Source organism: Pungitius pungitius, chromosome 1, assembly GCF_949316345.1.
Source record: "Pungitius pungitius chromosome 1, fPunPun2.1, whole genome shotgun sequence".
Classification (NCBI taxonomy): Eukaryota; Metazoa; Chordata; class Actinopteri; order Perciformes; family Gasterosteidae; genus Pungitius; species Pungitius pungitius.
In genome coordinates, this window is record NC_084900.1 from 28,519,810 (window position 1) to 28,547,012 (window position 27,203).

Below are 27,203 nucleotides of genomic sequence, written 5' to 3' on the forward strand. Positions count from 1 at the left end.
ATTACATTTCAAATATTACGTTTTTTTTTGTTTTCTTTGCCCTTTCAGAGATGGAACAGAGTAATCACAATCGTTTTCCCTTGAAACAGGATTATTCTGTCTGCCGGCTGATGGGATTTAGCAGTCTGCTCTACATCAGCATACAAACACAAGCTTCTACGAATAAACAATTATGTATCACAAGGCATTACAAAAAAAATCAAGTCGTTTCTTGTGGTGTAACTTAGTCGTTTATTTTAATTCCACAAATTTTTCAAAAAAATTACAAAATACTCAAATGGAGAGAACACAGGACTCACAATTTTTCTTATTTCTACTTTTTGTTTACATTGTGTCATCCCCATGGCGACTACTCATATATACAATAAGCTTCAAGATACCAGTATATATATAAATCTTAGCAGTCAGAATCTACATTCTGCTATTGCCGCTTTGAAACAAGAAGCTAAACCATTGACAACACTTAACATCAAAGGTTCTGGAGACACAAAAAGAGGGAGTAAAAGGCAAGGAAATCGTCAGAAAAACGAGGCAAAGATGTGAGAAGTACGTCGTCAGGAGAGAGACAGGAGGTGGGAGATGGCAAGACAAAATGACGGGTTCTTGTCAAAGACTATTTTTGATGTGTTCAAATGTAATTTATAGTGCTCCAAGATATGAAGATATGGTCACTTTTAAATGCAAGTAGGGTTTAATGTCCATGAAGGTCAAACAGTCTTAGTGTATTGGAACAAAAGCAGAACTCATCGTGGCAAGAGTAAAAAAAAAAAACAACTCGTGGGCTTGTGTGCACTGGTATGACAGGTCAACACAACTTGTAACAGTGGCGCGCACACACACACACACACACACACACACACACACAGACACACAAACACACCGCTCCTGAGGCCCAAGAGTGTGTGCGTCTCCCCAAAGAACCAAGGCTTACAAAAACATAGTGAGGAAAACACACAAACGCTCACACCCATGGTCGACCCTCTACCTCTTGGTCATCACGTGTCGGCAGACCCCCCCTCTGGTGTCACAGTGGACATTATTACAGCCCACTCGCAGGATGACTCGCTCAGACACGAGCCCTGCAACAAACATTTGGTGACTGCTCCAGGTGAAGAAAAGGGGACGACCACAACACAACTAGCACCGAGTCCCAAGCATTCATCTAAAACACATTTAAAACAATCCTTAAGTCCTGATGGCCTCCTAATACAGTGAAACAAGTTAAAATCCAGGTCCTTGTATGTATGTGAGAAGAAATGCATAATGTCAACTTCAGCTCAGCCACATGTTTAAAATCATAATCAAAATCATCCTCTATAGAAACAAAAAGTTATGATGTGTGAAGCATTGATTTGAAGTGAAAGGATAAAAGCAATCGAGTGGAGTTTAAATAAACTCTCTCAGTGCAAACTTGGGTTTTCTTTTGAATCCATGGCTTCAGCGGGCACTCACCAGACACCTCTTCAAGTGTTTCAAATCATTACGACCTGTCCCAGGTGTGTGACGGATGGCTGTGGGTGTGACAGGGTTATGGTTTACACAGTTGATGTGGGACTAAATCTAACACAGTGACGTCAGAGGAACGTTACAACTGAACCACGACTCTCAGGAACTGCTCATATAATGCCATGGTGCTCCCCTCTGAAACAAGGGATAATGCTTCAAAACAATTATATTGGAGGTCGAAACGACTTGGTTCGGAGTCCACACCTAGTAATAATAATAATTATAATAATAATTATATGTTTATATATACTATTTACAGACTCAAAAAACGCCATGCTGTAGCTTTTTCTTAAAATTATGAAAAACCTCCAACAATGTATTAAAATAAATGTTGAGTTTAAGATAGCACTTGTTATTTTTCCATAAAACGGCTTGACCGGTCTTGTCTTTTTTTGTTGTTAAGCACAGTGTCTTGTTCTAGCACCTACACAGAAATGTCAGGGAAGCTTGTCATGCACGAGTCTTGAGGACGTTGTCACTACTGGCTATATACCAAAGAAAGTCTATGTCTTGAAAAAATAATAATCAAAAAATGTCCTCGACAGGAACAAAAAACAAAAATCAGAAGAATTCTCAGACGATCCACTTGGCATTTTCCGTTCTTCAAGACTTCAAAACTCTAACAACTTCCTGTGTCCTGCACCCGTCAAGTCGCGGCCTTCCTTGGCTGGTTACAGCTGCTTGTCACTTTCCTTCTTCAGCCGGCTGAAACGCAAACAACGACGTATTAATATCTGGCAAATCGAAGGCTAGCGAGCGCGCACACACACACGCACACACACACACACACCCTAATTTGACGGTTATCTTGTGTCATTTCTGTGGTTTGTCCGACCTGTAGTAGTCCTCCTGACCCGGCAATGGTCCTCCGTGCATGTGATGGTGTCCGTGGAGCCACTGCTGCTCCATGGCCAGCCTCTGAAGCTCAGCAGACTGGGCATGCATGGCCTGCAGCTGGTGGGCGGCAGACATGGGCGGGGGTAGACCTCCCTGCAGCTCTCGCGGGTACGGAGTACCTGGAGGAGAGGTGAGAAAATGATTGGATCAGTCAAATGCAGCTGAAGCTCACGGTCGATGGGCTGGAGAGTTAATGGGAGAGTGGATATTGGCAGTGAGCCTACCGAAAACTGGGTGGCGCAGCATCTCGTGCTCGTGTGGATTCTGGCCGAGGAGAGCGTTGGGGATGGCGCCGTGCGGGTAAGGGAAGCGAGCCAGATGAGGTCCTCCTCCCAGGGGATCCATTGCCAGGGGATGGCCCCCAGAGCCTGGAGGACACACAAGACATTCACCGCCACCTTCGGGGGGTCAGTGTCTGAGGTTCAGGGTTCACTCATCTCACAGACGGCAGCAGATACACAGCTTGTTATGTTACTCCCAACTTGACTATACTTATCTATAGTAAAGCATCTGTTATGTATATGTGTGAGATTTAATGCTTTAATTGAATCGTGTAAGTCTAATACAAAAACAATAAAATATGAGGTGGAGCAGATCATCTAGAAAAGATGCAAGAGGAATTATCATTCATTTAAAGTCTTTTTGGTTCACTCTTAGCTGCCATCAGAAGTACCCTATATCAGACTATAAACTATAATTGCATTATCAGACAACTTAATTCAAATGACAGCACAAGAATCTTGAAAAAGATCTACTTTTAAAAGTTCAAAGGTCCATTTTTAAAATGCTAACTTGCACACAAGAAATCATCAACCCTATTAAATATATATATACACACACACACACAACAGAGTTGTCAATGCCATGTGCATGTATACAGGGCTTTCCTTTACCTTGGTGAAGAGGGTCTTGCTGGTGGAGGTGGAGGTGGGAGTGAATATGCGAGTGCTGGTGGTGGTGTGGCGTGACATTGAACATCTGTAGACGGGCGATGGGGTCGTTGGCCACCGTGGCCATCCTCTCTGCGTGGAGCCGCTCTGCAGCCAACCTCTCTGGGTAGCTCATTTCTGCCCGCAGCTGGGGCCCGGCAGCAAGGGCCAGCCGCTCGCGCTCTAATGGGTTCAGGCCCGGATGGAAAGAGGCGAAGGGGTGATGCCCGGCCATGGGGGGTAACGTGATGGCCCCGTGCCGGGCAAAGTGCTCCATGGGGTTTGTGGAGGGGTGGAGAGAGTCCATCTCTGGAGGCTTAACCTCAAAACCAGGTTTCATCCGTTCCCTCAGCTCCCTTTCGCGAATCTCCCTCTCACGCATCTCCCGCTCTCGTAGCTCGCGCTCGCGCATGCCTGGGTCGGCGTTGTACAAGCCGGGCATGTGATAGGCCAGCAGCGGGTCGCCAGGGTTGAGCGACACAAAGAAAGGGTGGTTTCGATTGGTGGGGGACATGACGTGGGGTCGGGCGTACTCGCTGAGGGTGCGTAGGGCCGGCGTGTCGGGCCCGATGTACGGAGGCACTGCTGCGATAGTGGTGGGCGGGTCATACGGTGAACGCATGTGGGAGTGGCCAGCCATCTGAGGGTCACACATCCGGCTCTCGTGGGATGAACTGGAGGCTTTCTGTGAGGGGAGGAACGCCATGTCAAGTGATGTTCAATAAAGCAAAGCAAAAAATGAACCACAAAAGGTGGATGAACAGAAAACCACTCACCGCCGCCCGCTCTGCTTCTTTTTCTCGCTCCCGCTCTCGTTCCCGCTCTTTTTCCCTTTCCCTCTCTCTCTCCTTCTCTTCTCTCAGTTTCTGCTCTGCTTCCCTCTTGGCTTTCTCCAGAGCTTCCTCTCGCTTCTTGGCCAGTTTCGATGAAGCCAGAGGAGTGAAGTAGAAATCTGTCCTAGCACAAGAGTTGTAACCCCGGTCCAGGTGCTTGTAGAACCTGTGGTCATGGTGGAAACAAAGCATTCAATATGTATACTTATTCAATATCAAAATAAAGGAAATTGCAGCATATACATTAATTATTGTTACAAATGAAGCCGGAGGGACAATCAGGTTGGATTCAGAATTAGGATAATGTCCAACAGCGCATTTAATTAGCCAACACTGGTGCATTATTGACAAGAAAACAAGGAAACTCTTCTCTACTCTGGCAATACCTCTGGCTGCTGTGTATGTATTAAAACCCTCATTGCTATTCATTGGCAGGCTAAGAACCACTTAAGCACAAGGGAACTACAGAGATGTTCAGATGGCTCAGTTCACTTGCACCTCGCTGTAATTAATCTCCCTGCTCTTCATCTCCCATAATTCCTTGCCATGAGCCTCTCAGAGCTCTGGGCTGATTGCGGCCTGGGATGCCTGCTTTGCCGAGGGCATTTGAATTGTTGCTCACATCACAGCCTTAAAATGTGAAGGCAAATACTCTTTGTTGTTGTTGGGTGTGTTGGAGAGCTAATCAGCTTCCCCAGAAAGTAAGCAGCTCAATAGACAACTGATAAGTAACAGTTTGCGCAGGTGAATGTGTCTGCAAGCATACCGTGCAGACTGGCTGGCGTGGCTGGCATGGGTGGGCGTATTGATGACTGTGGGCTCCGGGGAGGGGCTCCTCTGAGGGGGTGGAGGACTCTCTGGCTCTTCTAACTCGTCCAAAGGCTCCTCTTTGATCTGTACGGGTGGGAGTACCGGACCGGCACAAGTGACGGAGGCAGGCAGTGGCATGGAGATGGAGGACGGCGGGGCGGAGGAGGGTGGAGGCTGAATGCCAGGCATAGAGTTTGATGAGGATGGGGGAGGGCCAGTTGGAGGTAGAACTGTGCTGAAAGGATGAGACAAGAACGTTGGCTGCGGTGGCCCACTCGAGTGTGCGGCTGCTGCGGAGGGTGGCAGAGGAGGAGCTGGAGGAGGTTGGTGGCTGGCTGACGGTGGGAGGCTCTGTGACTGAGTGAGAACTGGAGGTTGTGCTGGTGGGGGCTGTAGCTGTTGCCCCTGAGGCATGAGCTGTAGGGGAGGCGGGTGTGCTGGTGGAGGATGGTGTGTGGATAAAGAGCTGAGGGGCTTGAGTGCGGGTGGCGGCGGCAGGTTTGAAGGCATCTGAGGAAACGGAGGTGCCGACGCGTGGGGCGGGTGTTTGTGGGACTGCGGGTTGGGCATCTGAGGGATAGGTGTGGTTGGCGGGGGCTTTATGTGAGGCATAGGCATGGACATCGGGGCGGGGGGAAGGGGCTGCTCTCTGGGAGGCTGGCCACTCTGAGCAGATGACTGGGATTGGGAAGGAGGAGTGTGCGGCCTTTGCTGTGACTGGCCACAGATTGGCAGGGTTGGGACCTGAGACTGACCCATTGGGAAGCCCTGGAGGGGCAAGGAGAGAGGGTGAGGCATGTGCGAGGGGCCGGGCTGAAGGGGATGTGGCATGGGAGGCATCGGCATGGGCCCATGATGCGAGCTCGGTAACGATTGAGGTGGTATGGGGAGTCCAGGAGGCGGAGCCTGAGTTAAAGGAGAATGTGGAGAGGGCAGCCTTTGAGGGTGGAGGGATGGGCCCGACTGGATAAGAGACATAGGGCTGGCCTGGGGCATAGGCAGGGGAGGTAGAGAGGTGGAGGCCGCTATGGGGGAAACCTGTGGGGGCAGTGAGGGGGCCGAGGCTGTAGGCGGAGGCGGTGCAGAGGAAGCGGAGGATGTGCCCGGCTGACACTGGATGACTGCGGGGTGCTGGCTCTGCAAGAGCTGCTGCTGCTGGGCAGACGAGTCAGAGTCGCTCTCGTTGTCGCGGGGGCTGGGGATGCTCGGGGAGGAGCTCCGGTTGTCCTGGTCAATGTCTTTAGGATCGCTACTGAGCTCCTCGTTGATGCTGCGCCCATCCGAGCTCTCGCCCTCGCCTTCACCCTCGCATTCTGAGGGCGAGTCTGGACGACTCAGCTCCTAAAGGGAAAGAGGGGAGAAAGGGATAAGTATCCTAAGACATTAAAACTCATCCCGAAGGGGAGAACAGGGACCGGGGACTCACTTGTGTCTTGGACTTTTTGACGCCGGCCCTCTCAGGCTCCTCTGTGTCTGAGGCTCCCTTCTCTCGAGGCCGTTTGGCACTCTTCATAGGTGAAGGAGCCTCCTCCTTAATCTTCTGTGGAGCAGAAGCGGCACAGCCATTAGCGTACATTTCACAGAGACGTGAGAATAGAAGGAGATTTACAGGCAGTCAACGCTGCGTTTACCTTGCTGGGCTTCTTCATGGAGTCTGTCTTGCTGTCTGTGCTGTCGGTGCTCGCCGCGCTGGGAGAGGTGCGTCCGCTAGAGCGCAGGTCCTCGTTTGTAGGCGAGGTTCTGCCATCGGGACTGGTTGTCTGCTTCTTACGACCACTACGTAGCGTCGACATCTGATGAAAACAAACACGGTCAAAATGAATTCGGACCAATATTGACTGGAGATGGACACGCGAAAGCCCAGATCCAACTTTGACAGCCATACAATATTTGTATGGCCGTCAGACTCCTCTCTGCACGACTTTCTCTACAGACAATAAGCTTTTGGCTTTGTGGTCTGGCTCAAGGGATAACGTTGAGGCTACGAATCTTGATTGTGAAGATAGATGGATGGATGAAAGTGTGCTCACCGAGCCTCTGTTCCGTCGGGTCCTCATGCTATGCTTCCCGCTGAGTCCATCCTCTTCCTCTTTGACAGGTTTGAACATAAATGGCGGCGGGTCCACAGGCTTCTCAATGGGGGGCAGCTCACCGTACTTCTTGAAGTGAATGCGGCAGTCTGTGCACAGCAAGATGTTCTCCCGACCCCCGTGGTGCCAGTCCTTGGAGGCTGAGGGAAGCCATTTACAGTTGTGAAACAGACTCTCTCAGACAGTAAATAGCAAGTACATGTATCGTAATAATATTGTCAAATAGAGGATGTCATTAAGTAGTGTTGTGGTTTAACATCTAATAACATAGACATGACTTTTCATGAATCAATGTAGCACTGTCCTAAATAGTGTATTTACATATTCAGGTAAACTAATAAGGTCTATAGGCGATAACAATGCAAAGCCAAAGTTATCAGACACCATAGTTGTCATGGCAGTAACCAAAGTGTGACCAGATGGGAGCATGGCACTGAGAGCCAGCTGTGTGGATAGATGGGTAAAGATAACGAGGGGGAGAGAGTCAACACACTGTGTGCTCATGTCTGATTTGATGTAATTTGTCCCAACATCTTCTTGTGTCCATCGGTCACGCACAGTGCAGGGTGTGTGCAGACCCACACTGATCCTGACCAAGACAGGAATAGCAAAACCAAGTCCAAATGACCAGTGTGCGTGACTGTAAATGTGGAACGGGATGCCTTACTGGTAGTGAAACAGTGGCGGCAGGCGTAGCCCTTCAGCTCCTGTTCGCTGTCCTCACTGTCAAAGTCATCTTCACTGGCCGAGCTGAGGTCCACTGGAAGAGAGACAGCAGACAAAACACTTCCTATAAATCTCTCCTGCACCGGAGTATACATCGGGTCACCCGCTCCCCTTAAGAGGTCAGATGTACTTACAGAACTCGCTGGAGGGGGGGCGTGAGGGGGTGTTGACCGGAGTCGAAGCGGTTCTCGTCTTGATGCGACGGAAGACGGGCTGGCGGCGGTGTCTGCGGTGAGCTCGACAACTGGCTGCCTCGGGGGTCTTCTTCCAATAGTAGTAGAAGGTGATGAGTTCTCCCTGAAATGAAACACACAAAAAAAGAAACTGATAAATATATCACAACTCACACAGGAGGAGTCATCATCAATGAGTGCAAAGTGTCAGAATACGAACGCTAAATTCGTCCAAATTGCCTAAAAACTGAAATATCTGTATCTAGGTCGAATAAAATATGCGCATAATACACATAGCAGTCAGCGACGTGTTTCGCCGCGATGGGCCAGGGAGCGGGTAAGTCCATGCCAGGATTTGTGGCTGGCCGGGCGTGTTTGTGCTTTGGCCCTGTCTGTCCCAGGATTAGGAGAGGAGGCTGACTGAATGCAGGGATATTAGGATCAGTGCTTTGCTGGCTGCCTGGGTGGCAGGAGCTTGAATGGGAACAAAAGAACATGTCAGGCAGAGCTTTGGCGCTACAAATAGGGAGTGAAATGGCTCGTCGCCCCACCACTGGAAGAGTCAATTGAACTTTAATCAAACATTCAGAGCTCGGACTCGCCAAAAAAAGGAAAAAAAACGAGGCGGATAAATGCAGTGTACAAAAGGCGGCCAGGAAATCAATACCCAAATGAAACATTAACACATGCAATCATGAATCTGAAAGCACTTTGCTCAGGCAGCGGCTGCATTTTAACGGCGGCTTTTCCGCCCGCGCTCATAATACACAATCCTTCAAATTTTCAGACAGGAGTCAGTCACAATTATGTAGCTTCCTGTTCTCCGTCCCCCTGCGGACCCCTCACTTGTTAGCGGCCTCACAATGACTCCATAACAAAGTCATGGAGGTTTGGAGCGATTGTCGGGCTGAGCAGCGAGTCACCTGTAATCTTTAGCGCCCTGAGGGCAGCCATCTACACTGCGAGGTCTGCTGAACCGCTGTTCAACAGACACCCGGGGGGTTTAATGGATATCGATTGCTTTCCCTTCTGCGCTGCAGCTGAGAAACTTGACATGAATTACTCAGTGCATTTCTCTGTAAAAGCCTAAACTTAACTATTAAAATGTTTTTTAAATAAACAATGGCAGCAAAGGATGTGATGAAACGGTGGGCGCCTGTAAGCGGCTTCAAAAAGCCTCACACAACTCTTTTAACAGTAAGAAAATAAAAGGCCATCAAAACAATTTAGAAGTATAATATTATGGTATTAACAAACATTGAGGGAACAGCAGCTTTTATTTTTTTAAAGGTCAGGGGTTGGCTTTGATGGGCACCAACAGCTCGACTCTGCAGGCTTAGGTTGGTTAATAACATCCTTCCTTCATGTGGCTCTTAGGGGAAATGTATTTCCACTATTGGCTCCATCTTATCAGGCAAAGCAGTGCTGAGGCTCACTGAAACCATCTCAAATCTCAGGGTAAATAATGACAAAGCAAGTGCTCCGGAGTATAACGGTCCCAAGCCCCACAGCTGGGTGCAGATGGGCACATCTGGAGCACTGGAATGATTCCACATGCAGAAGCTCAGCAGCAACAAATCAGTAGAACTCTTTCAAATGCATAAATAAAATTTTTAAAAAAAAGCATGAGTGAAGAAGGAAGGATCAAGCCTCTATCTTTGGATGTTGGAAGTCATTTCTGTTACAATACCAATAACAGTATTTTTGTTGTGCTAAGGACAGAGCAGCTAATGATATCAGATGATTATGTCACCAAAAGAAAAGCCCTACTATGCCGCCGTAGTGTTAGTGTTTCGGGGAGCTCTCGCTTCCTGTGCGCCGGCCTCTCCAGCCCGCTCGGCCACATGGGCAGGCAGGGCGCAGGTGCTGACCGAGGGAGGGCAGGCGCCCCGATGTGAGATCTAATTGAAATGTGCAGATCAAAAGTGTCGAGTGGTGCCGAGCGTTGGCTCCGCTCCGTGCTTAATGACCGCTCTCAGCAGTGCCTCTCTGCCTCCTCGCCGCAGGGCTGACAGCTACACGGCCTCCACAATGGCTTGGCAGACGCCGGGAAAGGTCAGCCTGCCTCTCCATCACTTACAATGTGTCAAGTAGCGTTGCATTTGGCAGCGGCTAATGAAAACATTAGCCCGGGCTTTTGAAGGGGAATTAACAGGTGCACTGATGAGCTGGTACAGCCGGGTGCACGTGTAAAAGGGGGAAACAAAGAGGGAGCAGCTTTTCCTTTTAATTCGCCAAGATGAAAAGTTTCTTCTGGCCAAGAAAAGAAAAAAAAAAGAAATGGAAGAAAAAAATGAATATATTTTACTAAAAGTTCATGAATACAAAGTTTGGAATATAGTCACATTGATGCAGGATTGCTTAAGATGTCACAGGCAAGACCTTCAATGTCTAGTGGAGTTGTGATGTAGTTGAAGTGCACTTGAACATGAACATGGCATGTGGTTGAGAGGCTTTGTGCACTACATTAAAGGGAGATTGACAGATTAACTCTGCTGCTCGTCAAGTGTGGTGCCCCTGAAGTCGCATGTGTGCGACCTCTCACACTTTTCTCTATCAAAATCCCTTTGTCGTGCTGCCATATTCCCAAAGCAACACTCGACTTCTCCACGAATATGCCTTCAGTCAGCGGGATTTTATGAAGGTATTGAGGAAAGTTACCATTTTCTTCATAAAATAAAGGTGACAGCAAAAAGGGGAAATATTCCATGAACCTGCATCTAAAGCGATACCTGCTAGAAAATTCATGGAAATACCTGAAGCATAAATCTGGTTGGGCCCTGGCCTCAGCACCATAATTTCCCCCCGCTGCTGTAAATCACTGCGGCGGCACAGAGTGTGCTGCCGCTCCGCAGTACATGAGATAGTGACAACATAAGCTCAGTATTATAAAGACCTTTTAGACTGCTTCCATCTGCAAGAGCTTTCTGGCCGGTGGATTATCCAACAAGTAAAGGGCTTACCCTCCTATCACGACACTCAGGGCTTCCATTGCAGTTATTGCCACTTAAAATGGTCGTCTACACACATCCATGTGTGGGTGGGAGGGAGAAATTGTTGAAGGGTTCGAGATTATGGAAAGCAATGTTTTCTTTACACTCAACCCCACCAAACAAGTTCTAAATTAAGCATAAATTCATTTCGAAATAACCTGACAGCTGAAAATTAGTATACAAGTTCTTTGTTGGCGCATAAATACAGTTCATATTCATGACTGGATGTACATTAGCTGCAGTAGGTGTATGTGGTGTTGAAGTGCATCTTTACTTTGTCATTCAAATAAAAATGTGATTTTATTAACAGCCAGAGCACTTTGTGCTAGAAGAAGAAGGCGAGCCGTGGAGAACACAGTCGAGCTGCAGGTGGGAGTGCGGGTTGAGCCCGAGTGGCAGAGGAGAATCCTGCGTTGGGCTCGGTGGTGCTGTGCTGTGGGCTGAGGGGTAAACTTGTATATTTACACCCTCATCCCCTCTCAGGCACAGGTCTGAACAGATGGTTTCTGTTTTTCCTGGCAGATTTGTGACAGAGCCACAAAAGGCCCCTGCTCTGACAAGAAGCCAAACGGTTAAGGCCGTTACTGGCAGGAGCAAATGGAGGAGGGTGGACGAGAGCCGAGGGAGGAAGAAAGAGCCAGTGGAGGATAACAATGGACAATCGACATTGAAGCCAACCACAACCCTTCCTTTAAAAAACAAAAAAGGAAAAAAAGAAATCTCTCAGAAAATAAAAAATCTCTGCTTGAAGTTGAGGCTGATTAGCTGGGATCATGTGACTTCTGGGTTCTGCTGGCTGATAGCGAGCTGTGTAAACATCCATTAGTGCAGCATGAACCTGTGCTCCTCCTGCTTCCTCCAGTCTACAGAGGAGGGAGGACGGCTTCCCGACTCACTTCAGTGGAGGTGAGTGAGGGTTCAATTTCTCTTCGCTAAATCAAACCACGGTTTAATTTTGTATGTGATTGATGACATGAAAGCGTATCATACCCGTGTGTGTGGTAGACCTTCTCCCTCCTCATACTGGCTGTAACTTTGTTATGGTGAAAAAGCACACATTTAGTCACCATATATCTTTAATGTGTGTGATCTTTATGGGATACTGATAACATAATATTCAGTGTGAACTTGTCACAAAACGTTTGAAACCAAAAGTTAAAAACATAAATAAATGTCATGGTCTCAAGGTCTCTGGACTTGAGGCGAGTGAATAGTGAAAGGCCCCCCCCCCCCCGGCTGATGGCGCAGACTGCGTGGGCAATGGCGGTCAAACGGACGGCTGAGCGACTGAATAAGCCCTGCTTTCACCGGTCAGAGATGCACATGCTGAAGAATCAGCACAGGCCTTTTTCCTGCTGCAAGCGCTTTCGCCAATGACAGCCGATTGGATGGCGAACAGGGCCGTTCTCGCTGGAGGGCCCATCCTGCATGTTCTGCTGATAAGCCAGTCCCACTAACCCCCCCCCACCCCCCCCCCCTAAAGAACACAACATGAAGCTTACCAGAGAACTCAATTACACAGGGAGCTCCGGCTTGGCGTTCTCCAGCTATTAGGCTGAAAAGGGATTTTTGCCCCTGCGCTCTGAATTGCCTGTGGTCTGCTAAAAGAACATCAATACTCGCTGGTTGAGCTTTCCATCCGCCGCCAGCGACTTCACCGCCTAAACAAGTCGGATCATTTACCAAACACCAAAGCTGTTCTGTCACACTAGTGACAGCTGCTGCCAACTGGACCGGGCCCCCGCAGTTTGTAGCTGGTTTAATTAGTGTTTGAACCAAAAGTATTTATAATCACAGTCATCCCTGAGGTTCTGGCTGCTGAGCTAAGGACACGGCAATGAATTCAATTTGACGGGTTTTGTTTTTAACAGATTGTACCAGGGCAAACATCTGCTGCCAGGTTGTGTTGAGAACACTCTTCTCCTGTTGGGCATCCTGTCAATGACAAGATGCCCAACATCTGCATGCTCCACAGACAACATGACTCCTCTGCGCTTTACTGGTGGTTCACCGGCTTTGACAAAAATCAACAATAAACACAAACCATGAGAAGGCTGGTGAATAGAGACAAATGCTACGGAGAACAATTTATTATTACTTTTAGCTGCTACCCACCCAGCTGTTGGAATCAAAGTACTTGTGTTTGAATTGCAATGACGACAAAGACAGACAACACACCCGGGGCTTAACCTTTGCTAGCTTTTCTCAACACACTTCAACAGCTCACTGCATCGGTGTTTCCACCTGCCAAACAAAGCAGGAACCAACGGCATTAAAATGTTGCTATGCAATATTTTAATGTTTGAATTGTTTATGTCCCATTGCTTTGCAGGACTTGCAGCTGGTGTGAATGAGCTGATTGTATGACTTAAAAGGAAGCAGATTAATTTAAATAAACTTGCTTTCATTTTAATATCTAAATTCGTATAAGGAATTAAAAAAAGTACAACTAAGCGTGTTGGTACTAATACTAATGATATGCCAGTCACTTGAACATTAAACAACAGTCCAAGAAACTAACCTACAGGATGCAGGAATGGAGCCTGGAGGTAAAAATGAATTAATAAACATATTACACACAAAGCTTTTGTTCTTCTAAATAATAATAATAATTATTAGATTATAGTTGCTCTGTGTTCACATTAGAAAACTGTTTATAAAAACAAAGTAAATCCAATTATTATTCATTCAAAGTATAACTCCCTCAATAGACACAAAATGTTCTAAATAAAGTGGCATGAACTGATTTCAGTGATTTACTAAATTTCCCTAATAATAAATGATATGTTCTCATTGGCACTTTTAATATTTTCACATTTTAAGTGAACTGCAGCACTTTGATGAACTGTTTGGAAATACGTCAACACTTTGTAATTTGATCTAATTTTACACGGTCACTTCCTCAGCAAACAAAACTCAAGGCGACACAAATCTGTACAGCAAATACTTTGGGGGAAATATCCTCTATAACCACACTTTCATAAAAATAAAAAAAACACCGGTGAAAATATCAAGAGCAGATTTCTCCAGGAGCTGCCATTTCAGCACATTTGGCCGTTTAAACACTGGAAGCAGCGAGCTCAGGTTCCATGACGTCCTCTCTCTCTTTCTCTCTCTGAGTGAAGGAAATGGTGGCGAGCGAAGCTGGCTGCAGGCGGTCAGACGACACACCCGCTTCCCCCTCTGGCCCTTTATGTGACTTTATATAAAGCATTCCTGAGTGCTAGCCAGGCCTGGTGTGTTTACACAGAGCCTTGGTGCTGGGTGTTGGAGGCCGTGGACACACTGTGCTGGACCTCTGGATTTCGGCACTCTGCTTCATGCGCCACACTCCGGCTCCGCAACAGTGGTCCCGGGCCAGGACTTGGGCAATAACTCCCAACATGTCTCTTCTCTTTTTTTTTTATTTTTTAGGCGGCTTGGCATGAATCCCAGCTACTGGAGATAATGGGAAAACCTTTGTTGTGTTGCACAACCTAAAATATGTTGTTGTTCCAGAGATTGGATATGGGAACGAGCACATAGAAAGAAGGGAAAAAAAGAAAAAGGCTTTGCTCGGGTATCAAGTCGCTCAGTTCAATCATACGCAAACTGTTTAGTGTCTCTTTTGAGCTGACGCCCCTTCTCCTCTCATCACGGCGACCCTCCTCATGCCCTCCCAGTCACTTCCTTCTCTTTTCGTATGTTAAAAGGGCCGTTGATTTTCCATTCGCAGGGGGAAAATGAATCTGTCTCTCTGCTCTGTGCTGGTGGCAGGTCTGGATCCTGGAGGATGTCTATTACCTCTCCTGCCAAGTAGACCTCCCCCTCCAGGTTGAGTTACATTAATACCTCCTTTATAGCCAATCAAATGGACTAGTCGTATATTTAAAAACCAGTGGAAATAATTGAAGAAACCTCTGCGTTCGTAGACTTTAATCTCTTATTCAAGAGGTTCAAATTGGTTTTGAGGAGTAAAGCTCCAGCAGAACGGCGGTGAAGAGTTCTCAGGTAAAAATACAACATGACACTTAAGACGCATTTGAGCAGCAGGGCGGACATCTCAGCTCACAGCAGACAAGGAAATTAAGTGGGAAGTACGACAAACCCCTTTGAAATCGGCACACTTCTAGCAGGAGCAGCCTTGCACAAAGCGCCGGGTCTGCATTGCTTTGTGAATCAAAATGCACATCTAAGAATAATGTAACAGCTAGGTGGACGACTTTGAAGCAACATGTGCATGAACAGCATGTTCCTGGCATCTCCAGCCCTCACAGCTTTCCCTGTGTCGATATAATGTGACAAACCTACGGTAACATGCTGCAAGTCAGCTTTAAGACAAACAACAAAGTCTATGTGGCTGCGAGGTCTTGTTTTCAAGATAACCAATCACATGTATTAAGGGTGACTTTTGCTTTTTCATTGTTAGTCTAGGATTTGACCCTGTTGGAGTCACACAGTTCTGCAGTAATGATTAACACATTCACTGATTGTGCACGCTTACACACGGAAGCGGGAAACTCCTGTGTAAATAAACAACACAATTACAACAGTTCCGCAACGAGCGGCTCATTAAATCACGTTGCCTCCTTTAACCAAATTTTTGTTAGTGATCGTAAAACTACCAATAAAGAAGCATATTAAATCCTCAAAGTAATCTGTTCAAATGTCAACAAAGAGCACGACTGAACCTAATTCAGTTGAAGGTCATTTACAATGACGGCAACCTAATAATATTGTCTGATCGTGTAAAGGGTTTGTTGACAATGGTTATGTTACACAATCAAACCAACTTGGATTTTCAGCTGAGAATGAAACACAGAAAAGGTAGATTTTATATCTTGAAATCTTGACTTCAGTATGTAAATATCTCTATTATACACACTTATGAATATAACGGATTCATTGAGAAAGCCATTTGTTCTGAATCTTCCACTATGAGACACTAAATAAAATAATTTCCTTTAAAAGCACAACTACTGAGGACTTTTCCTGCTTGCAGTAACCTTAGAAAGCTCCCGCCGTAACCTGCCATTCAATCTCAGCCACTATGTTGCACTTTACAGGAAAAAAGAATAGCGAGTGAAAAAGAAAAATAAAGGAAAAATTAAAAGCAAGAAGAGTGGGGAAAAGTGAGATAAAGCATCTACACAACTTGCGCATTACTTACTAACACAGCATGCTAATTCATGTTCAGCGTGCCACTCGTGAGGTTTCAGTGGCCGTCTGTAAAGTACATTTGGCCTTCTCTCTCCTCAGGTATAACATGATGTCTTTTTAATACCCCCCGAAGGGGCACAGTTGTTGGCAGGAAGCACTAACTTCTTATCAATGGGCTCACGCTCAAAACACCACGCAAAGGAGCTTTTATTGCTCCTGCTCTCCATTAGTAACGAGCAAATCCCACAAAGCTCCTTGGATATGTTTCACACAGAAAAAACACGTTGAAAAGCAGAGAGCTTTAAAAATTGCCTTACCGTTTCTTTGTTGGGCAGCAGCTCCTTTCGGATCCTGAAGAAGTTTTTGCCGAACTGTCTCAACCCTTTAATGAAGCGCTTCTGCAATTTTTCACAGAGGGAAGAGAGAGGGGGGGGGGGAGAGCAGTTAGTATCTGTGAAGTCAGCTAAACTTTAACCGCATAAAGTTAAAGGCTCACCACAACAACAACAAAAAGAGCATTGCTTTCATTAAGCTTGTCCGTGGTTAGTCAGGGAGTTTTCATGTGCAACTAGAAATCTCTTGTGCCTTTTAAACTCGGGAGCACACACAGCCATGTCAGAGCACAACAACACAGGCAATGACAAGTAGGGCAGAGAGAGAAAAATAATATCTAATATGATTGAAATGCACTTATTGTAAGTCGCTTGGGATCAAAGCGTCAGCTATATGACATGTAATGTAATGAGAGCATGGTTGAATGTTCTGTTGGTGAAGAGGGAAAAGTTCAAAGTCAAAGTCTAAACTTGTTAGTTGTAAAGCAAAATGTCTCCCTGTGCGTGGTGGTTAGTTTTATTTTTCTGTTTGTCCGCTGTCTTTTTTTTTTTTAACAGCATAAAACACATGACACCATTTAAAAATGACCAATGTACCCTCACTTGAGTGAAGGAGGGATGAACGGCATGATGACAAAATTATACTTCATGAACAGCGGATTCAATCTGACACGAAACGTCAACGCGATCGCACCAGCCTCACCTCGATGTCACACAAACGAATAGAAAAGATCGACCAAAATGTATTTCTTCTCCTTTAAGAGCCACAGACCGCGAGCCATAAAAAGCGGAGGCTGAAAAACCCGCGGACAAGCAGCAGGTTTTACTTTCTCGCTCCGGAGGCGAACCCCGTTCGCTCAGTGATCTCAGCCGAGCGTTTCCACCCAGCAACTCCAGCGAAAAGCAGCCAAAAGTCGTCAGGGCGCGCGGCACGACCCTCCACGTCCAGCCACAGGTAACGCGCGGCCACAGCGTCTGCGACGGCACATTGCTTCCTCTTTTTTTTTGTATTCTTCCTCCCCTCCTCCTTTTCTTTAACAAGCAAGAAATAGCTTGTCACTCCGTGCTCTTCCACTACAAAGGGGAAGGCTTTACATGTGATCTTTCTGCAAGAGAGACTCTGGTTCGCGGCAGGCTGCAAAACCCGGAGCGGAGTGCGGAGCCGCGTCACGGTGCCGAGCGCGGCGCGCGTGCCGGCCGGTTCTCGGTCCTCTAAACCGTCACAGGCGAGGCTCATGTCTTTACACCCCCTCCACACACACGCGGGGACAGCTACGCCACTGTGGGGGTATCAGGAGCAGTCCTCTTTAATGCGCTCAGAGCGTTTTGGAGCGAGCGCGCGCACACGGAGGCACAAACTGTGCTCGGCCCGGCAGGCGGAGTGGATTCGTGCGGAGGAAGCTCCTGGACACAGTGGGACGAGACAAGCGGGAGGGAAAACTCGAAACGGAGTCCTCTCTCCTCCTCCCCCCCGTGCCCCCGGGAGTTCATTTTCCATGGCATGCGTGTTATGTAACCAGAGATTGTTTACACGCAGAGATTTTTGTTGGGAACAAACTGCAAATTTACAGAGGTGACAGAGCCAGCTGCAAAGCACAACCGTCCTTAAGGAGGGAACATATCTGGCAAGGAAGAGAGAGTGTCTCAGAAACAGGAACGATGACCATTATCTCACTACGCAAACAAACTCAATTTTATCGAGCTTCAGGGTTCAACAGTGGAACGGTGAGTTAAACCAGACTGAATAACCAAAGTTCAAAAAGCTCAATGTAAACATCGAGCCAGTGGCATGAGACAGCAGTTCATTGGCATTAATCGGGCAGAAGGTGTAGTGGTTGATTAACCAGTAGATGGAGCCTCCAACACAAGCTGCGTCTGCTTCCTCGCACTGATGGCAGGGACTAGTCAGTAATGAAAACTGACCACACGGTGTGTGCGTCCCAATTATGCCACCTTAACTATGCTCCCTGACTGTAGTAGGTACACAGTCCCTCCGGCTCCATGCTCCCCACCCTCTGTCCCGCTCTCCCTCGCTGGCTCCCTCCTCCCCTCCGTTGCACATTGGCTCCAGTTTAAGGCTCCATTTCAGCTGCCTGGGCTCACTGCTCTCCAGCCCGGCTAATAAATCATCCGCCAATCTGCTCTCTGAATCGCTCTGCCCCTGCTCCAATTGCTCCGGCCCTTCTGTTGCTAGGCAACACGGCGGTGGAGGAGGGGTGGAGAGTGAGTGAGGCAGAGAGGGAGAGAAGAGAAGAAGAGGAGGGAGGGAGGGAGAGAGAGGAGGGGGATTGGAAGCGCTACTAAATTGCCATCCGCTGTGCAGAAACAACAGGCTTCTCCCTCCGAGTGTACAGAGAACTGCCGCTTTGCACCCGCCCCAAGTTTCCTTTTGGAGACCAACAGAGCACCATTGTGAGGCCGCAGAGGAGACACATAAAAATGGAGGAGGAGAACGATTCAATAGCCCATTGTTATTTGTGTGTGTGTGTGCACGCACTTCCTGCTCTAGACTTGATGGTTGGGTGTTGTATAACGCAAACATATGCACAAAGATGGTAGAGTGATTACCAACAGGGTTGCCGGCGCGGGAACGTAACATAATTCCTGCAAAGTGTCATTCCAACACTGAGGCAAGGCCGCCCAAAAGCAAACAAAGCCACTTTCACTCAATATGGAGTTGTTATACTTGACTTGTTGTTAAAAGGCTGACCTTATAAAGCCTGCAGTGCACAGACCCGCAGGGCCGAGGACAATCATTCGCTGAGCCGAAACCAAAAAGGGGAGAAAAAAAAAATACTGCTGTCTGCTCTGAAATATCAGCTAGTAATTAGATTGGCCAAGGGGTGCAGAGAGGAAATCATAACATGCTCAAAGAGAAGAGGAGACCTCTGTGACAGACACCAGACTACCCAACCCCTCCCGGCACGGACACTACACGTATAGACAAAAATACACGTTTAGAAAAATGTATGTAGATACCAAAGGATATATGTATATATTTACAATACTTAAACAAAACTCGATCTGCTGCCCGCTTTTTAGCAGGCAAAGCCCTTCGCTCGCACCGCCACAAAAGACAAAAGGTGACAGGAAATACCAGCGCACACCCATCCTGCTATTTGGTTACTCAACAACCCTGAAAAGCACCGCTGGCACCACACGGGTGGTACACCGAACTGTTGACACCAAACTGCTGCAGACGGGGGGGGGGACAAGCTCTGCAGAGCTGCTGCCATAACGGCTGATTTTTGGTGGAGCAGTGGTGCCCGAGGGCCCGCAGGCTTTTGTCCGAGCGCTGAGGAGGGGATTGGGAGGGCCGCCTCTGAGCCGTCGGCGGCCCACTCCGGTCATCCATCAGCCGAAGACGCGTGGGCGGAGACGGGCCGAGGAATGGATCAGCCTGCTCCGTCATGGCGACGCACAGCAACAACACAGCTGCTGCTGCTGCTGCTGCTGCTGCTTTATCGCGTTTATGTGGCACCTCCTGTCGGCCGACGCTTTGTTAGCACCACCTACTTCATTCAGGGACGGCGGCGGCTTCACAAGGAAACAATTTTAGTGTATTGACTTTTAGAGTCCTTTACTTCTAGGTGAGGATTAACGTTTAATATTTGGATGACACACTAGATGTATTAATTATATGCCTTTGTGCTCATTTCTGGGGGGTTTTATGGATTATTTTATCATAAAATATCAATGAACACAATAAATATTACTATTCATGTGATTATTACAAGATTATTTTAGAGAGGAGCATACGCTCTGATGGGAACAGCGTATCTTTAGTGTAGCAGTTACTGTGTCGCTCGATGGCGCCTCTTGCACTGATTAATAATCACATGATTAATACGAACTAATTAAATCTCACCACTTTAAGGAATCTACAATAATTGATTCACAACATTGTTAAATGACATAAAACCTGTGAAAGCATTTAAACCTGAAATGTGTATCAGTGTCTGCCAGCTGTGAACAGGAGTCCTCTAAATCTGTTCATCTACAATCTATAAAAAGATTATTCTTTCACTTTCATGTTGTTCAACTAGTGGGGATTTAGATGTCAGTGTTGTTACATTATTGCATTGGGGCTATATTTTTGCTGCCGAGATGCACAAAGGATGGCAAGAGAGTGGGCAGTAAGCCGTGCGTTTGCTTCTGATGAAGCGCATGTGGTGTGGCGGAATTTGCATATCGAGGAAAGTCAGGTGGTCTTCCCTTAATAAAGGAATGCATGTGTCGTTTCTCTTTCACTGCTCCACCAGCTGAATCAACAGTAGAGGTTTCGCCTGAAAAACTGGCTGCTTTATATTCAAATAATTTGAGATGCTCTTTTGGTGGAATCCAAATCCATAGTCATCACTTTACAGACTTGTATCAAACAGTTTGAGTGCCACTCACATCGAGGTGACTGACTTTCTATTTCTCAAAAGTTCTAATGATAATCTCTTAGTGAGAAATTGTGATGGAACATGTCTCAATGAAGTGAAACCTATTTTTATATATATATATATCGTCTCACAAGTGATCCTGGTGGTGGTATTAACTCTCTGTGGGGACAAATTAATAATATTGTTCTATAGTTAGGCAGTTGAAATAAGGCTTAGAATTATTGGTTGTATGTTTATGGCAGCAGCTGCAACAGAAGAGAGGTGGAGCGGGGCGAGAGGGGTTCGGGGAGGGGGGGGACACAAGTGACCCTGCAGACAGGCGGATTCTGTCATTTCAACGACCTCTGCTGTCACTTTTATTTACATCTCCAAAGCAATGCCCGGCCAGGGTGAAAAACACAGCGGACAGGAATAATGAAGCTCGTTCTGGAGGGGGAGGAGGAGGACGAGGGTGGGCAGAGGAAGGGGGTGATAAATAAATGAAGAGCAGCGGGGCGGGTGCCAAGGTTGGCGCTACATTTACACCTGTCCCTCAAGGCTGCAGCGCTGAAAATGCACGACCGGTGATGAGGTCACTGGGAGCCGTGGCCGTGGACACGGAGGGGCAGGTGGAGCGCCAACAGGGCTGCTGATCGCCGCAGTGTGCCGGGTGTTTTACACACGTCATCAGTCAGAAAACATCAGGGTGAAATCATTGAGGAGGAACGACACTGCAAAGCAACATTTCTCCAATTAAAAAGAGCCACGAGTGTGAGTTGCTGAGGTGATCGCCTATTTGTCTATGTAGTTTTTACAGCTCCTGCTGTGCTTATTTAACAGGTGATCTGTTAGACCTGCTGTGGTAGTGTGTGTGTGTGTGTGTGTGTGTGGGGGGGGGGGGGGGGGGGGTAATAAGGCCATCTGTCAACAAACGCGGTGCCCGCTCTGATCATGTCCTCGCTGCAGTTAAGCTGGTACATAAATGAAGGCGCACTCGTAACTAGTCCACCAAAGGAATGGCTGAATTCATTTGTTGTGATTTGCTGCGGTCCTGCCGCAAGGCTACGACTTTATTCAAATGTGCCCATCAAGTTTAATTACAATACAACTACACCCGTTCACTCCCAGTGGATCAGAGTGGCTGGAATCAAAAGCTCAACAAACGCCCGCCCGGCTTCTGCATCATCAGACCGTATCAAAGCGGAGAAAGAGGCTAACAGAGAATCATTTTAGTGGTGCAGCCTTGTGTTTGCCTCAGATCTTCAGTCAGTTGTGTTATCTTTTTAAAAAGTGAGCGTGTGCACAAACATGTGGTGCAGTGTGAAGCATCCAGGCAAAAAGCCGCAGCTCTCGGTTGTCTCGACATGGTGTTATCCAGGGGGTTCATCCCTCTTTGAGACCTTCCCAGTCAGGGAGAAGGGCCGTTTGCTGATTCTAGCAATTCAACAGCTGTGGTGAAATTCTTATCTAAATTCAAATAGAGGCTAACATTACCAGCCCTCAATCTTTTTTTCCCCCTTCGCAGACTTCCACGCTGCGGATTTATTGTGTGGGTGATAAACAGGATGCAGCTGCTCTTGGTCCTCGGAGGAGCTGGAGAGTGTTTCTACTGATGCCTTGTAAGACCGGGCAAAGCGCCCTGCTTTAACACTCTCTTTCAGCTAGTCATTTTTTTTTAAGTGGGAAATCTTTGTTAATGCGATTTCAAATTAAAAGTACTTTGCACTTACCACTTCATCCTCAGACCAGCACTTCTCTATCAGTTTGGGTACAGGCTTCTTCACCAGACGCTGGAGAGCTTTTCCTGCATCGTAGCTGCTCTCGTGAAGCTGCAGACGATTACAACAAAATGTCAGCTCACAGTTCTAATGTATGCAGGTAATAAATGAACATTTACCGGGATGCCTACTCCTCTCCTTTGTTTCTGTGACTCAGTAGGGACGTTTTGTGATTTACGGACACATTTTACCGGAGGCAACTTCTTTTTACAGCCACTCTTCTATGTAAAAATATTTTACATAGAAGAGTGGCTGAACCTTTAAGAGACCTATAAAACCGGCTGGAAATATACAAACGGTGGCAAACGCAATCGCCGTGCAGCTTTAAGCAGCGTGTCACATTCAATTGGGTGAAGCAGGCTGTGCTGGAGCTCTTCCTCTGACAATAAACAAGCATTACTCATTCGAATTGCAAATAGAGAGGAAGGTCGAGAGACAACGACCTGCTCGCTATGTTAGTTTCCCAGTTTAGAGATTTGGAATATAAATGCCCTGTTTATGATTCTAATCTCTTTCTTGTGTGTGATTCCTCAGGTATCCACTGTCAATGTGACAGACAAATCTCTCAGGGGGCTCCTCTGCTGGCTCAGAGGCCGTATCCTTGCACATACCAGTGGAATTACTGAATTGGAATATTATTTTTTTCCCCTAATATCTGAACTTGGTTTTGGTGTTAGACCTGTTGCAGGGTTACTCACAGTGTTAAGTGCGTTTAATGTAGTGTCGTCTCGAGAGGCTGCTAAACATCCGTCTTCTGTTGAGCCTCCGTCGCACATCCCTGCAAAGGCAGCCATGCTCCTGTGGACACATGAAAGCAGCATTAAAAGAGTCACACACTTCCATTAAGTGACTGTAATATCCCTGTAGTTTTTTTTCTTAAAGAAATATTATATTTCACAGATGAAAAGGATGTCTAAAAGTCACTTGCAATAATATCCCCTTTAAACAGAAGTTACAAATGGCATGATTTAATTTGACAGATGAAAAAGCGGCATCAATGTTTTGAGGTTTTTAAAAAGCACATTTGATATTCCCTGCTTTTATGTATGTATCTGTTTATATATATATATGTATACGTTAGGAGTGCAACGGATCATAAAACTCACGGTTCAGATCGTAACACGGATCAGAGTCAGGGATTGGATCACAGATCAGATCGGCCAAAAAGAAAAAAAGGGAGCAAATATAACTTCTCGAGATCCCTGATTATGTTTTTCTGCCGGCGATAGTAATTGCCAATCACTGATGATCCATATTGGACGATTCAGATCCCTTTGTTGTTTGATTGTACAGACTATTTTTGTTTTTCCACCATCTCAAATATGCTTTCATTCGCTCTGAGGTCATTTATATCAATAAAAATATAGAACGTTGTACTTTTATACTTCCTTTGTGATTTCCATTGGTTAAAGCAGATCTTCTTCATTTTTATTGATCTATTGTACACTGCTTGGAGCTCGAGTAAACAGGTCATAGCTACATTTTACATAGTTGCATTCATAGTTCATCTTTATATTGTTGACATCTCCTTCAAACAACCACTTTTAGTTTTTCGCCAACACAGAATTTTACATGAGGGCACACGTGAACACACTCTGCCTGTCCAATTCAACACGGATTGGTTGTCACATTATCAGAAATGGGCGACTAGGAAAGCATAAGCACAGATTGCATATCTTAGTGAATATTGGCGGATAATATTATAACTAAGCCACTGTGGTCCTGTGGATGTGCTCTTTTTCACTGATAATGATTCTTCAAAATCTTAATACAAGTACTAAACTTGAACCACACTTTGATCAATACACGAGGGAAAAAAAACAGTTTGGAATTGTATATTTGGCGCCAGATCTGATCTCCAGTCTCTATCTGGGCTCACCTTGCGGCTCTGAGGTACATGAGAAGATCACAGTCATTGACCCCCGGCATCCAGACCAGCTCCTCGTTCTCCGTCACGGCCTGGCCACCAGGAGAAGGGAAAGGCTGCAGCTCGGGGAGCTTGGCCTAATTAGGTCCAGGGAGAAGAACGGAACGTGTCACACTACAAATAGCAAGCAAGCTTTAACAAAATATCAGCTTTCAACCTGTCATCGACTTTTCACTGAGCGGCAGGGTGGGGACAGCGGGGACAGCCTACAGCACAATGATTGAATATCTTAAGACGACACACAAATGCAATACACAAATAACTTCTCATTCCATAAAGATGGAGCAGCTCCTCCCCGGTATCATAAATAACCAAAGTATTTATAATTCTTTACAGTTGGTGCACAAAACTACAGCCTGGTGTCATGACAGCTCGGCCGGATGCAAACGTTACAATAAAATTAGCAAGCAAACTTTAAGAAAACTTCCAGTTTACAGGATCACAATTCCCACAGGACTTCAGAAATAAAGGGTATTTTGTTCTACACTGGCATGACTAGCTGATACAATTGCAGTTTTATTTTGGATTTAACATTTAGATAGAAAATTGTAGATGTCCCGCATTTAACGCAATTATCCACCTGGAGGGAACAGCAATGCAGCAAAAACCAAACTGCCATGTTATCAACCGCTTCAAATATTCTGTGGGAGAAATTGGTTTAAAACTGAACGACAAGACGCTAATGTTATGCTCCCACATTTTAAATGACGAGTGCTTGCGTGAATCACACTAAATGTCATCTGTGAGGTAAGGGAGCAGTGGTTTGGTCCACACATCAACAACATCTTGGAAACAAAGAGGCTCCATGCACAAATAAAACAACGACACCAAACAAATCTCTCAAGTCAGCAGCTGGGTGCTGTACAATGACTTACTTGGTGACTGGGTCCCACTCGGATTTCCCCTTGTGTGCTGTTTAGTCGCCTGAGAAAAGACACAAAGAGCAGATTAAAGCAAAAATATTGACTTGGCAACATTTCAAAGCTAGCCCAAAGCATTGTGCCTGTTGAATCAGCAAAATGACTGCACGCAAACTACAAAGTCACTACTTGGTATCACAACCCACTTGTGCCTCAAAAGAAAACTTATGACACCAAAAATATACGACTAGGCAAGAGCCAATACAGAGCGAGGGGAAAAGGGCTTTATGCTTTTAGTCGTCACAAGTGGGAGAATTTTTCTTTTGAGAAGCAAACAAAGATTTCAGGAGAATATTACTAGGTTGACTGCTCCTGCACAGCAAGCGGAGCTGAGCACATTTACAGGTCTGATATTGTGGATAGAGCAATAAAACAGAACCCCCCTAAAAGGAGGCAAGAGGCAGGTGGGGGCTCTTGATATGCAGGGTGAGCGCCTCTGAAACTGGTGCTGGTACAAATGTGGGTAGCTATGGCAACTGCAATTTAATAATAGTGATCCGAATCTCCAGCTGCAGTGGATTAAAGAAAATGACAAGATGTTCCTTTTGAAAAGCCTTTCCCCTCTGTTGCCTAGGTAACAGCGGCAATTTTCATACTAGCGAGCAAAGGGCGGCCCAGAATCTGTCAGCGTGATTTGCACCCGGAGAAGCCGGCACTCCATCACGGAGACAAGGCGGAAACCCGAGAGGCCACAGCCCTCTGGTCCCTGTACAGCCAGCCAAACACAAAACACGGTGACAGGTACGTATTTGACCCAACTCGCCTCTCCCATTCTTCAACATCCTTCCATCTCCTCACCGACAATAGAGGAGCACAACATATGCACAGCCATCCCATTCCCAAAAACAACAACTGAATTTCAACTGCAGTAAATGACCCCAGGACGGCCAGGATGTCCTGCTGCTACCACAACATGTTGAAATACTTCATTTCATTACAAGTGTTCCTTGCAAGATAATACAAACGAAATGCACAATTTGGTACACTGAAAACTCCCAGCGATGAACAGATAAAATATGGTAGTTCCCTGCATCACCAGCACTTCACATATCTACAGGTTTGAGAACAATGCTGAAAAAAAAAACTTATTTTAAGAAGCGCAACTAGTATTAACCAACTATTTCTTTGGTGTTAGAGATGAACACATTTCTAAACACAGGGATACAAACCCTGCTTTTTACAAAACAAAAAATGTCTCATTGGAAAACCCTGCACACTGATACATGCCGAACAGTTACAACATATCTAAAGTTGTACAAAATCTGTTCCAGACAACGTGCAGTCGGCCAGGTCTGTTTGGCAGGAGGCTGTAAGGATGACGGATGAGGACCCATGCAGCAGAACAAGAAGGGCGTCCGTGGACCGCCATGTCTTACTCAGGAAAATCCTGAGAGCAGCCGGTGGACATTCAGATGGAATGCAGTCCTCAGAGAGGAGGCAGAGTACAGATCTATCTCCATTATGTCTGCAGGTACGCCTAAATAGAAATAGCCAACACAAAGTACCAACATGTGATGGAAAAAAAACATGGCTATGTAGGTAATTCAATCATATATTTTCTGGGGAAATACCCATGTTCAAATCTGTAAAAAATAAAGAGAGAAGCCAGTGTTTTAATGTTCCGACTCTTAGATATCAAAGGCACTAATAAGCTGCACAAAGCCTGTTGCTTAGCACAATAAACAAGGTAAGAAACAAAAACATTCCCGGTTGTATCACACAACTCCAGCTCGACCTCAGCTTTGAGCACATAGCCCTACCAAATAATTAAAGGCTTACTTAT

At 46.4% G+C, this 27,203-nt stretch overlaps 1 protein-coding gene and 1 long non-coding RNA gene across 7 annotated transcripts in view; one reads left to right on the top strand and one right to left on the bottom strand.

The window, feature by feature from the left end:
• Positions 1–207: 207 nt before the first annotated feature.
• Positions 208–27,203, bottom strand: part of rerea (arginine-glutamic acid dipeptide (RE) repeats a) — a 121,655-nt gene continuing 94,659 nt past the window's right edge. For 4 of the 6 annotated variants that reach the window (XM_062564196.1, XM_062564197.1, XM_037480749.2 and 1 more), the window contains 16 exons: positions 25,376–25,424; positions 24,453–24,577; positions 23,272–23,371; positions 22,526–22,624; positions 16,414–16,494; positions 7,926–8,088; positions 7,733–7,825; positions 7,006–7,205; positions 6,607–6,768; positions 6,402–6,515; positions 4,932–6,316; positions 4,109–4,331; positions 3,297–4,017; positions 2,628–2,801; positions 2,342–2,522; positions 208–2,211 (listed from right to left, as the gene is read on the bottom strand). In XM_062564196.1, the coding sequence (XP_062420180.1) occupies positions 2,178–2,211; positions 2,342–2,522; positions 2,628–2,801; positions 3,297–4,017; positions 4,109–4,331; positions 4,932–6,316; positions 6,402–6,515; positions 6,607–6,768; positions 7,006–7,205; positions 7,733–7,825; positions 7,926–8,088; positions 16,414–16,494; positions 22,526–22,624; positions 23,272–23,371; positions 24,453–24,577; positions 25,376–25,424 (3,904 nt within the window). In that variant the 3' untranslated portion in view covers positions 208–2,177. Of the gene's footprint in view, positions 2,212–2,341; positions 2,523–2,627; positions 2,802–3,296; positions 4,018–4,108; positions 4,332–4,931; positions 6,317–6,401; positions 6,516–6,606; positions 6,769–7,005; positions 7,206–7,732; positions 7,826–7,925; positions 8,089–16,413; positions 16,495–17,131; positions 17,165–22,525; positions 22,625–23,271; positions 23,372–24,452; positions 24,578–25,375; positions 25,425–27,203 lie in introns of those variants that run through there. The other 2 variants (XM_062564198.1, XM_062564200.1) reach the window with 2 other exon arrangements.
• Positions 17,257–26,887, top strand: LOC119223435 (uncharacterized). Its single transcript, XR_005120923.2, has 3 exons — positions 17,257–17,383; positions 25,995–26,161; positions 26,692–26,887. It is a non-coding gene; the product is annotated as an uncharacterized LOC119223435 (long non-coding RNA).